We start from the raw sequence: 13,298 nt of genomic DNA, 5'->3' as shown, positions 1-13,298 counted from the left end.
AGGAATTAGAAAATTGTTGATTGTCATCCAATGGTCTCTCTAATTTGGTAATTGGAGAAATAGGTCCAGTATTGTACAACCCATATACACTTTCAGCTTGTTCGTTTGTGACAGTGTCTTCCTGTGTACAACATAATGATCTTGAAATCTTGCTTCTCCTATCTCAGCCTCTCTATTAGTAGTATTGTTTATTTCATGTTTTTACACTATACTATGTCTTTCAGAACAGCTTAGATATTTCAAAAGTATTTATATACCCAAAAGAAATGTAGACAATTAAATTGGGAGGGGGTTTGTAAGAGAACAACAAAGAGTGAGACTGAAAGCTTTGTTTGACATTTGTAACTCTTGTATCAAGTTTGAGGAAGGGGACTTTATATGTTACTCTTTCTCTGAGATGAATGCTTTCCAAATTATCACAGTCAATGAACCAGATTCTTACCCTCACCTAATGTCAGTGCCACCCTCCAAGCAGAACCATTGTTCATTGAAACAGTTGGTGAATGACTTTATGGATAGACCATCTTAATACACACACTATTTCTCAAATGAATGTAACCTGTTCTCTGTGGGCTGAGAATAAAGTCATTCATTTAAGTCAAATAGCTTTGACCATAGCAGGAAGTCTATATCCAAAAATTGTGCCCACAATTCATTCCTTGGCGCAGCAGAACTGTCAACTCTCAGCTTATCTACTATGGAGGTAAAATCATTTGGTGATGTGAGGGTCATTGAAGTACAGCCTTATTACAATGAAATCCAATGTCTAAAAATTGTTCTTATTTTGGGCTTGTACCACAGTAAGAGCCAATATTTTAAGCTCTACTAAATACAAAACAAATAAACAAAGACTTTATATATTCATGTTTATTTAATAAAATCCTAGTAGTGATGTATTATTTTGAAATTTACAGTTAATATGTTTGGAGTTATTTAAAATTTATATTGAGAAAAATGTATGTATTTTCAGTATTGCTGTGGACAAGCATCTACACAAGACTGTTAAATTGATTGTTATTTTATATCAAACAACTTTTATAGTACTTACTTTTATTGTTATAATATTTTATGAATTATAAAAAATAAAAAAGAACATGATTACAGAGCCCTAAAAACTGACAAAAATCCTGTTAGAAACAATAGAAAAAAAAAAACAGAAAAAATTCTCAGAATTCTTTCAGAATCACAAAAGACATTGAATAGCCACAAAAATCTTGAGCAAAATTTATGCTGTCTACAACTAATGTAGGCAAGGAGGAAGGAGCAGAGACTGAGAGAATGGCCAACAAATAACCTGCCCAACTTGAGACCCATCCAATGGGTAAACATCAATCCCTAGCACTATTGAAATGATACTCTGTTATGTTTACAGACAGAAGCATGTTGTCCTCTGAGAGGCTCTACCCAGCAGCTGACCCAGACAGATAGAGACAACCACAGCTAAACAGTGAATGGAGCTTGGAGACCCTTACGGAAGAATAGGAAGAGGGATTGTGGCCCCCGAGAGGGGATAGGAACTCCACAGTAAGACCAACAGTGCCAACTAATCTGGACCGTTGGGGTTCTCAGAGTCTGAACCACCAACCAAATACCATACACAGGCTGGATCTAGGCCCCCCTGCTCATATGTAGCAGATGTGGAGCTTGACCACCATTGGATCCTAACAACTGGAAGAGAGCTATCCTAAAAGCTGTTGCTTGTCCGTGGGATATGTTCAAGCTATGTTGCCTTGTCTGGCCTCAGTGGGAGAGGAATCACCTAATCTCGCAGAGACTTGAAGTTTCAGGGTTGGGGAGATACCCATGGTGCCCCACTGGCTCAGAGGAGAAGGGGATAGGGGAAGAATTGTGGGAGGGGATGACTGGGAGGGGGCAGTTGAGCAAGATGTAAAGTAAATAAGTTAAAAACTAAAATTAAAAATATGAAAAGGAATAAAGCTGGAAGAATCACACTTGGTGATTTCACATTCTACTTCAGAATTCTAGAAATCAGAGTAGTGTGATGATGTCGAACACAGGCAGTGTAACAATGAAAAATAACAGAGATTTGTGAAATAAACCCATACATACTAAGCAACTGATCCTCAACAAATTTACCAAGGATATATAAAGATAATATTAAATAGGTTGTGTAAATAAAACCAGAAGTTCACATGGAAACGAATGAAATCATAGTCTTATCAGACACCACATACTAAATTGTCCAAAATGAATTAAAACTTACACATAAGAGCCAAAGCTATGAAGCAGTCAGAAGAGAACTGGGATATCATCTCATGACATTGGTTTTGCAGTGGATTTTTGGAAATTACACCTATAGCATAGGCAATAGATGCCAAAGCAAACAATTGGGGCTGTATAAAATTAAAACACTTTAAAAAACCCAGAAAGTAATTCTTCGAATGAAAAGTTAATCTGTGGAATGCTAAAACATATTTGTAAGGCATATGTGCAGTAAGGGTCAATACCCCAAATATATAAAGAACAAGAAAAATTTAGTAAAAACAAGAAACAACCCACCTGAGAAATAGCCAATTGTATCAAATAGACATTTTCCTCAAGAAGCGTTGCATATAGCCCATAGGTACTTGGGAAAGTGTGTCTTCCCTCCACCCACTAAGCACTAGAGAAGTGCTAGGCAAAACCACAGTGAGATATTACCTCACAACTACTTGGAAACCCATTGGTTAAAAGGCACATTATGAGAAGGTGCAAGAATTTTGAGAAAAGGGATTCCTTATACACCATTGCCAAGCATATAAGATGGTACAACCACAATGGAAGGGATTCCTTATATACCATTGCCAGGCATATAAGATGGTACAACTACAACGGAAGGGATTCCTTATATACCATTGCCAGGCATATAAGATGGTACAACCACAATGGAAAGCAGAGGTTCTTTAAAAAAATGAAAGACAACCTATATTATGTCCTAACAATTGACTCCTGAGTAAATCTCCAAAGAAAATAAAATCACTATCTCAACATTCTCATGTTTACTGCTGTATTATTTCCCAATAGCCATAATATAAAGACAAGTTGATAAATAGATACAGAAATGGTGAGATAGACAAACTGACACAATATGTACTCAGACACAAGCATACTACATGCATACATACAAGTCAGCCTTCCTAAATAAATAATTCCTAACTTTTGAGACAAATTGAAGAATTTAACAAAACATTAAGATAAGCAAAATAGGCTACATAGAGAAAGACAAATCTTGTCTGATCTCTCAAAAGTAGAATCTAAAAAGGTCAACCTTGGAAAAGCAGAAGGGAGAGAGGTAGGTATCAAAGACTATGATGGAAGAAATAGGGAGATTTTTGTCAAAGGGTAAAAACTTATAGCATTAAGAGAAATTCTGGAAATACTGTAGTTAGTAGTAATGTATGTATACTTGAAATTTGTCCCATACATATAAAATCTACATAGGGTCTTAGGCATTCTCATTACACATAAAAAGGAAGACTATGTGAACTGGTTTTATGTTAGTACACTTATAATTATTTCACACTGAATTCATGCATAAAAACATCATATTGGCCTACAACAATCCATTAATTATTACTCAATCAATCTAATGGAAAAGGATGCCTAATTATTTATTAAAGAAAGAAGTGAAGAACCAGAGTGATGACACAATGAGTAAGTATTTCTTTCCTGGTTATCTGAGTGTGACCCCTGGAACTCCCAGTAGAACAGAACTGACTCCCAAAAAGTTGTTGAACTGACTTCCACAGAAGAGCTAGTGCATGCACATAACAATACTTTCACATACATATATATACACACATACTAAAAACAAATAACATTTTAAAAGAGAGAACTAGAGGTGACTCCTTTACCTAATTGGTAATTTATCAACCAATTAGTCTAAGTTATATCTCAGTACAAATTAAGAGCTAACACACTATCCAACAATTACATAAACAGCAGTTATTAAATCTGAGTAATTTCAGACATTCTAATACAAATATCTTGAATGTATACAAGGAAATATATCAAGCATTTGTAAAATAAAGCCTAGAGAGGAAGCAGAGCCTTATAATAAGCATGGGTTTAACATACTTCTTTTCAGTAGTTAGTAGAACTAGAGCAGAAAGGAATTCAAAAGAATATAAAAGATAAATGCCACTCTCAAGCAGTCTGCTCTTACAGATATGTGCAAAAATACTGTAACCAATAGCTGTAGAAAATACATCAGGTTTACATACACACAAGAATTCAAGGTATGAGCTCATCCTAATGTAAACAAGGATCTTACTTATATCTTAAAGACGTCCTAAATGTGGAGGCAGAGGAATGATAGCTGTCATCATGAAGAATGCATCAAAGAATAAAGCTCACCAGTAACAAAGATGCAGACATGAAGCTGGGAAGAGATTCAAAACTATCAAGTCACAAGTTAAATAAGAAGAGAAATAAGAATATGCCATGTGAACACAAAGTACTTGACTAAATGACTGAATCAAGTTCCTATTCATCAATAATGACCATGAATGAATATGATCTAATATTGCTAGTCAAAAGACTTGATGTAGTTGAGTGGATTTAAAAAAAAATGCTCCTAACAAGAAACTCAATGCACTAGAAATGATACATACAGGTGTACATAAAAAGCTAAAAAGAGACATTTCATATAAACAGACACACACATAAAGAGGAATACATTTAAATTATATGATGTAGGCCTGTAGGCTACAAAGCAAGACCTTGTTGCAAACCCAAAACCAAACCAAAACCAAAACCAATAATAAACTAACAAGGTGGGCATGGTACTTGAGAATCATAAGTTTAAGGTCAGCTTGGCTTACATAGCAAGACCCATTTCAAACAAAACAAAACAAATGGCCAAATAACCTTATTTTAAAATGGTCAAAAGACTAGATATCTCTCACCTTTCACAGAGACTCTATCCCATCTCAGTTGGAGCAGACATCTTTAAGAAGGTAGAAAATAAAAAATACTTGCTGTGGAGATAGGAGCTCTTAGGCATGATGGTTATGGATGTAAATTACTATAGCCATTATGAAAAACAAAATGAGAGTGCCTCAAACCATAAGAAATAGAATAGTGATAGGAAAGCAATGATATTAATATTGTGTATCAAAGATACATCTGCATGCACATTTATTGCAGCACTAATTTCCATTTCCAACATATAAAATCAATCAAGATGCCTGCCATTAGATGAATCGAGTTTCTACTGTGATATATAAACAATATGGATATTATTTAGCCATGTGTGGCAACACTGATGAAACTCAAGTACATTATATTGGGTCAAATAAGCCAGGTGGACAAAGACAAAGGCCACGTGTTCTTATTGATCTGTCAAAGAGAAAAAGGTGATCACACTGAATGAACAACAATGGTCACCATAAGATAGGAAGTAAATGAGCAAGGGAAATGGTGAAAACATAACTTTGGATGCCAAAATATAGCTAAATAGGAGGAATTAGTTTTCATATTCTATGTAGCATAGTAAAACAACTATTGGATTACAATTTGTTATATACCTCAAAATAATGAGAGAAGAGTTATTCTAACACATAAACAGTAGTGTGTGTTGCCAGTTACCCTGATATTATCATTATATTCCTCAAATGACCTTATTGTACCACATAAGCATAGACATTAATTAAAAATGAATGAATAAAATTAAAAATTGCTTTAAAAGGAAAAACAATTTGGGAGAAGAGATATAAAAGAAAACACAAATGGCGAAGTACATGAAAAAGAATGCTTAACAGAATGAGCTAGAAGTGCAAACTAACTTTCTATGCAAACCTCAAGTACTGATTAGGATGCTGGAGGAAATAGAATTTACAGATGTTGTTGGTGGGAATGTAATATGAATATTCAGTTTTAACAAACATCTGGCAATTTGTTTGAAAATTCAAATCTCACCTGTGTTATTGCATCGTATTTCATTCTGGTTCATCCCTCAAGAAAAAGTGAAATGTTCATAAAGACCGAACAGACCATTCACGTCAGCTTGCTCATGCATGACAAGTGAAAACTAAAACAACCCAGGCATCCACACACAGAAGAAGGCAAAATAAAGTGATAACTACAGAATCCCACTCAGCAATAAAAAGACTGAACTACTACATATCACAATACGGATGAATATTTTAAAAAAGCACAGGCTAGAAGTAAGCCCTGCAGAAAGAATAATGGGCATCATTCAACTATATGAAGTTCTTGAGCAGGCATAATTAAACTATATAAGAAAAATGAGCAATGCATGCCTCTTAGAATGGACAGTTGACTACTGACTGTGAAGAACTATGAAGAATGTTTTGGAAATAAACATTTATGTTCTCTCCAAACTTCTATGTTCAAATTCTAAGCCCAATATGATTGTACTTGAAGGGGGAGCCCTTGGGAAGTAATTGGACCATGAGAATTGAGCCCTTATGAACAGGATGAGTGTTCAGAAGTTTTTCCCCTCTTGTGTCATGTAAAGTACAATGAGAAGATGGTAGTCTGAAACTCAGAAAAGAGTCCTCCTCAGGACTCACCCCTGCAGGCATCCTGATCTTGGATTCCAGCCGACAAAGCTGAAGCAGTAAGTTTCTGTTGCTTTAGACCCTTAGTCTATGAACACCAGTTACAGATCTGAACCAGTAAAGACTAGAGTAATTATGGAGGTAATGGTGGCATTCTGTATCTCACTCAGGATTCCTGTGTATATGCAGTTGGTAAAATTCAGAGAAAACACAGGTAAGATATTGTCCATATTCTCATGGCAAAAGAAAAAGCTGAGAGAAAAACTAAATGATGGCCAATGACACACATGCTAAAGCATTCAGAAGAAAATAGCTACAGGTTAGTTCAAAATGCATCAAAATCAGGATGACTAGTAAATACCTAGATAGATGAATCTGCATCCATATAATAAACTGATAAATAGTAAAATATTGGCAGTGAGTACATAAGTGTTATGGCCTAAACCTTTTAAATAGTCTGTTCTTACATAATTTTAGAGATGGATTTTATAAAATAGTGTTTTTTAATAGTACATTAAACATTTCCACTCAACAAAATTTAGTTTATGTTTTAAAAGTAAAAACCTCATCTGCTTAATGACAAATATTAGTCTTTGATGTATTTCCAAAATAAGCACCAAAAATGTTTTCAGACAATGAAAAACATTTAATCTAGCCAGGCATGGTGGCACATAATCACAAGCCCATCACTCAGGAAAGTTAGTCGGTAGGAGAGTGAGTTTCAAGCAAGCCTGAGCTACATAAAAAAATCTGTCTCAAAAATAAAACAAGAACCTCACCTAATACAAAAATTAAAATGGGGCCAGCAAGTAAGCTTAGCAGACAAAGATGCTTGCCTCCAAGCCTGATGACCTAAGTTCAATCCACAGACCCAATAAGGTTGAAGGAGTAATCTGACCCTTGTAAATTGTTCATATAAGAGTCTTGTGCTCATGTGTGCACACACAATAACATTTAAAAAAAAAGCAGTTGGAATTGGTTGAGCTGAATTATGCTGGCATATTTTGTTTTAGGGGATAACTGTAAATATTTGATGATTATAATTTAACCCAGGAAAGTCTTAAACAGAGCTCATATTTTATGAGTTTTATGCAGATACTTATTTTCTAGGATTTTTAACCTGTTAAAGAGAATTGTCTTTTAAAATATAATTTCTAATAATTTGTAAATTGTTACATATATACTATCATAAGAAAGTCAAAATATGAGATCTATAAAATAATATAAGCATTTTTTTCCTTGACTAGCAAATACTAATTCTAACTAGCATGTCCATGAAGGTCTGAGTGTGTATACATGCTCTCATGTTTGCAAAGTGCTCTGCTGGATCATACATTACCTCCAGTATAGGGTTTCCAGTTATAATGCTTTCCCCGGAAAGGCATACTGTCAAAGTCTGCACACTGTTTTTCTCGAAAATCTCGGGAACCCAAAGGGCATGGCTAAAATAAAATAAAATCATAAATGGTACCATTGTTGTAAAATACCAAAACCAAGGGACAGTGTCCCTGAAATTTGTACTTTCTAACTGTTACCCTATCACTTCTGGGTGTCTTTCTGACTGACTATCACCCTATCAGCTCTGGGTGTCTTTCTGACTGACTGTCACCCTATCGCCTCTGAGTTTCTTTCTGACTTTTGTTTTACCACTTTACAATAAGGATTCACACTGAGATATCCGAATTATAAGCTAAAAGTTGTAGACAAGAAGAAATGACTACAGTGCTAGACAGTTGCCATGGAACTTCACACGTGTCTTTACACAGCCATCTTATCACCTTACAAAGACACACAGAACCCAGACAAGAGAGTAAAACACAGAATCTCTTGGCAACAGTCTTTGAAGTCCAGGTGCCAGAGTGGCTTGTAGGTAAGCACTGAGATACAGAGTATTAAGACAACTTTCAGCTTGTAAATTGTGATTTGTACCCTGATCACTACAAATGCTTCCTAGAGAAAACCATAAGTTGACCTGGGAAAAATACTAGGATTCAACTATAAGCACCTTCAAATTAAAGAGGTTCGGACTTACTAAAATGTAAATTTCATCTTTTAACCTCACAGAAAATGAAATGTTAAATTGGTACCAAATGTGTACATATTTTTAAGGTGTATAGAAAATGGTAAGGAAACAACAGGTTATAAAAGTCTGGAATGCTTCTTCTACCTGAAAATTTTAAAGAGAAAAATCTTGCCAATGTAACTAGGTCTAAATTATAAATTCCACAGTCACCCTTTACTCAAGTCTATTGTTGATATAACCCCATAAAGATTCAAAGTATATTTCATGGAATGTTTTAGCAGTAGAACAATTTGATTCATCTTTTAGAATTCTATGGTATTAAAAAAAAAAAAACTAAATTTTTGAAACACCAAGAAAACTTTCCCCTTAAATACAGAACAAAATATTTCATGAAAGAGCAAACGAGAGGAGGGTAGCATTGGAAATACAATCTGGACACACCATTCATGCTGGATAAGAACTGTGAGGTGCTGAAAACACATTCCCAGCCCTGGAAAGTCTTAGCTCAGAATAAATGACAAGGGAGTTACAAGCATCCTCATAGATAATCTTGAGGACCTTCTTAGAACTTTCCTTGGACATCTACCTTTGCTTTGTAGTATCCAAGATCAGTAAATGATAGTAGATAGTTGCTAATTAGTCATAAACAGTAAATAATAAACATAAATATATGACAATAATAGATCATGGTATACAAATATTTACATAGCTATCATTATGTATATAGATTATAGCTCAAAACTTTTAGCACACTAAGTCCAAAGCCTCAGATTTAGAAATAGTGGCATAGGTTTAGGTTATGTTAGAGCTTTAAATCTTAAAATATACTTAGTGTAGTGAAATACTATACCATCAATTCCACACTTAAGGCCTTTTTCATATTCTTACTCTTTTGCCTACTTTTAACAAAGATGAAAAAGTAGCTATTATGAACTGTGCTCATGTGTGCCATGCTATGCTTGCAAGGCCCTCCTTTCATAGTCTGGCTAATATTTGAATTTTGGAATATTCACATTTGCCATGTCATTGTTACCTATAAGGTTCCATGGTCAAGAACCCATACATTCAAACAAAATGTGCAGAAACCCTCCCAATGTTTTAAATGACTATGGTTTTTGTGGAGGCATATTCGTAGTTGGTTATAGATATCAAAAATGGCTGGGCATAATAAGGAATGTCTGTTGTTCAAGTTATTTTTCAACATTTTAAAGACTATTTTTATTTTTAATTGTGTTTATGTATTTAAGGGGACAAGAGAATATACACATGCATGCCAGAGTGAATGACAGATCCCCTGGAGCTAGAGTTACAGGTGATGTAATTCACCTAACATGGCTTCTGGGAATTGTATTTGTGTCCTCCCAAAGAACAATACATGCTTTTAACCATTGGACCATCTTACTGGTCCCTTTCTAAGCTATTTTCAAACATTTTTATGAGAACTAAAGTTGTCTGTCAGTGGTTTTACCAAGCACAAAATCTGCTTTTAAAGCAAATACTAATTTTAAAAATATATATAATTTAAACTGTAGATGCAAGTTTTCACATAAAAATCAACCACTTGAAAGCTTATTCAAGTACAGTTTTAAATCTTGTTGAAAAGACAAGATTGAAGTGAAAAGAGTGCAGAACTGTTTCAAAATATGTAAGTGGCAAACAACAGCATCTTAACTTGTCTGCCGGTGCTGCTGGGGTGGGAGGCAAATGTGCCATTTGATAAGTTAGGGAAATACTGACTTTGAAAGAAAACTTTGAGCATGTCCCAAAGTATTGTAATTGAGATACTTAAGAAAGATAAAGGAAATGGGGGAGATTATTAGGGCTGTGTTGTGGATATTAAGAGGAGAGACAAGTAAAGCTATGCAGGCAGGAAGGAAGAGATTATGTATTCTGAATGGTGGGAAAGGCCAACCTATACCAAAGAGAGGAACCATACAGAAAGACAAAAAGAAACAACAGTTCTTATACAAGGATCAGCACAGACAAAGCCTTGAGGTAACACATTAAGGCATTCACTGAATGCAAAATTAGAAATGCTGTTTTCTAATACTTTCTAAGACATGGTCAGTAAAAGATAATGCCATTTAATGAAGCACCTGGATGACATTACATGAAGTTTCTAACTTATTCCTTTTTTTCTCAGTGCCTTTCCTAAGGTCAAATACAATGAAATTAAACCATAGTTATAAAACATTATTTAACTAGTCCTAAGTACTCTATGACAGACTTCAGAGATCTTTAGGTGTGTTGGCTACTTATTCTCTTATAGCATTCTCATAAAGTAATTATAATCATTAAATAATATTTTATAATAAAATGAACTGGGAGTACAGAAAGGTTGATTCATAAAATAAATTTCAGAGTGTAAAGATATCTCCTTCATCTGAATGGGAGCATCCTGCTTCATTCCAAGTGGTGTAATAATAGTATAAGGCTTAATATGTCAGTAAATGGTCATATCAGTGCTCCAATACAAATGTTTTCCAGAGAGAAAGGAAGGGAGAGAGGGAGGGGGAGAGAGAGGGAGGGGGAGAGAAGGGTAAAGAGAGAGGGGGGAGAGAGGGAGGGTAAAGAGAGAGGGGGGAGAGAGAGAGGGTAAAGAGAGAGAGAGGGAGAGAGGGAGAGGGAGAGGGAGAGGGAGAGGGAGGGTCAAATTTGATCGAGGCAGTACAACTTGGCACTCCTGTCTTCAGCATTAATATGATAGACATGCTTGGTGGGTAATATTCAAACTTCATTATTAGTTTTTGAGCCAACACAGAATCATATCTTTCAAGTGTGAGAGGTGATATAATGCAGTTTGAACAAGATGCTTTGACTTTATGTATAATTATCCCCAAAGTAGTCACCAAATTTGCAGAAACATTTACAGATGAATAAACATTTTTCAGAGAGCTACAATTGTTAGCAACTTCCTTACTTTCTGTCAAAGCTTGGCTTCCTACAACCAAGTGATTTTTATTCTTTCTTCTGAATCTATACTGAACAAACATTCCTGGACAGAAAGATACCAGGGGCATCTTATTTAGCCAGTAGTCTCCTTAAAACAAGGCACAAAGAAGTGGACTAAATTCACTTAAGTATTTATGAGTTGCTCAATATGTGTCAGGTATAATCTAGGCTTTGGGATTACAGAGAAAAAACAAAACCTCAAATCTCCACTTTCATGAAACATATCCTAGTTTGGTATGAGAAGAATGATGAAGCAGAGGACAAAGGCCAGAGTAGTGAGGTGGGAGGTAAGTTGTTTGAAGCTCTGAAAAAAATTTAAATGAAACTGAGAGAAATGCAATAATAAAGCTCCCAGGCAGAACTGTGCTGATATATTCACAGAAGACTCTAGAGTGTGTGTGGTTTAGGAGGATCTGGATGGAACGGTTTGCATATCTTGGTTTCGAGAATAAATGCTCTGTTCTGATTTCAATGTTCTCACAAGGGAATGCTCTGAATATGTGATGATTAACTATACACTAAGCAGGAATCATGTTTGCTGTTTGGAAAGTGATCAAAGGAAAGTAGTATTTGAAAGAAAAATTTTGTAAAATCTATCTTTGCTTAATTAAGAAAAATGGAGGGTTTAACATACAGTGTGCTTTTTAAATGACTTAATGATGGCAATGCCAACACTATCCTCAAGCCAGTATAGAAAACAAAGTAACCAAATATGCTCTCCCAAAACCAACAAGTAGAGTCCTATGACTCCAAGAGCAATTCCAGAAGCCTCAGTTTCCAGGATTTGTAAGTATTTCCAAATTAAACCACAAAATAATCCAATACCCTCGTTTATTACCATTTTCCCAGGTAGGCAGACATTAACACATTCTATAAACTATATTGTACTTTCAACTATTCAGATAGATAAGCATTTAATTTTGCTTAAACTTAACATTTTATTGGTAGATCATTCTAGAAAGAAGGTTAATCCACTAAGGAGGAAAAACTGTTACAGAGAGAAGCTTCACGTCTGCTGGCAAACTTGAAAGTGGTATTTCTATTACAAGATTCTCAGCCTGGTTTTGTCTGAAAGAACAGGATAACCTTGGAAAATTACAATTTTTTTATGTCTTTCTTGCATTTGTAAAATACACTTGTATATCTTATATTGAAAACCACATCCCAAGTATATGTCTTAGTGGACATTGAGTGTGGAATGGGCTGAAAGTGAAACCCTTTATTTTCCTCTTTCCTCTTCAGACCATGAAGGAAACTGGCAGACTGGATGGCATAGACTTCCCCATCACCAGAGAGTGTCAGGAAAGCTGTTCCATTTTCCTGTGCTACTTCTTTCCCACATTTTGCATTTTCTTCCTTCCTATATGTATGCTAAATGCACACATGCTTCACTCTTACTACACTTGACCAGTTTCAACACTCTCAGAGACTTCTTTCTTCAGGAGAGCAATATAATCTTAGCAGGTTGTATCCTGTTTTAGCTGAAGGCATTTGAAACTGAAATGCTATTCTACTTAGTCATGCATTTGGCAAGTTGATGTGAAACATGGACGCATTTGGTTACATCTTTGTCTAAAGTTAATGTAAAACATGGACGCATTCGGTTGCATCTTTGTCTATATTACATAAAGATACAATATGGGCTAATAGAGGTCTAGCTTCTGGACTTCTCATCACAAATCCAGACAAGATCCCTAACTCCCCAGCCTATCACATTGTATCTACCAATTGAATTAAAGTGATCTACCCGTGCACATTCCCAAAATTAATTAATTACTGTAGTGGTCAACACATACAGT

At 35.2% G+C, this 13,298-nt stretch overlaps 1 protein-coding gene across 11 annotated transcripts in view; it reads right to left on the bottom strand.

Annotated features, from left to right (window-relative positions):
- Adamts6 (ADAM metallopeptidase with thrombospondin type 1 motif 6) overlaps positions 1–13,298 on the bottom strand; it is a 235,161-nt gene that overhangs the window by 82,850 nt on the left and 139,013 nt on the right. For 10 of the 11 annotated variants that reach the window (XR_004115934.1, XM_031360639.1, XM_031360640.1 and 7 more), the window contains one exon: positions 7,864–7,966. The exons of the other annotated variant lie outside the window; for it this stretch is intronic. Coding sequence is in view for 9 of the 10 variants with exons in the window: in XM_031360639.1 (XP_031216499.1) it covers positions 7,864–7,966 (103 nt within the window). In the remaining variant the exon portion in view is untranslated. The remainder of the gene's footprint in view (positions 1–7,863; positions 7,967–13,298) is intronic. 11 annotated transcript variants of the gene reach the window in all.

This window comes from Mastomys coucha, unplaced genomic scaffold (genome assembly GCF_008632895.1).
Source record: "Mastomys coucha isolate ucsf_1 unplaced genomic scaffold, UCSF_Mcou_1 pScaffold8, whole genome shotgun sequence".
NCBI lineage: Eukaryota > Metazoa > Chordata > Mammalia > Rodentia > Muridae > Mastomys > Mastomys coucha.
Note: the sequence above shows the minus strand (reverse complement) of the source record. Positions and strands in the feature narration are given on the sequence as shown.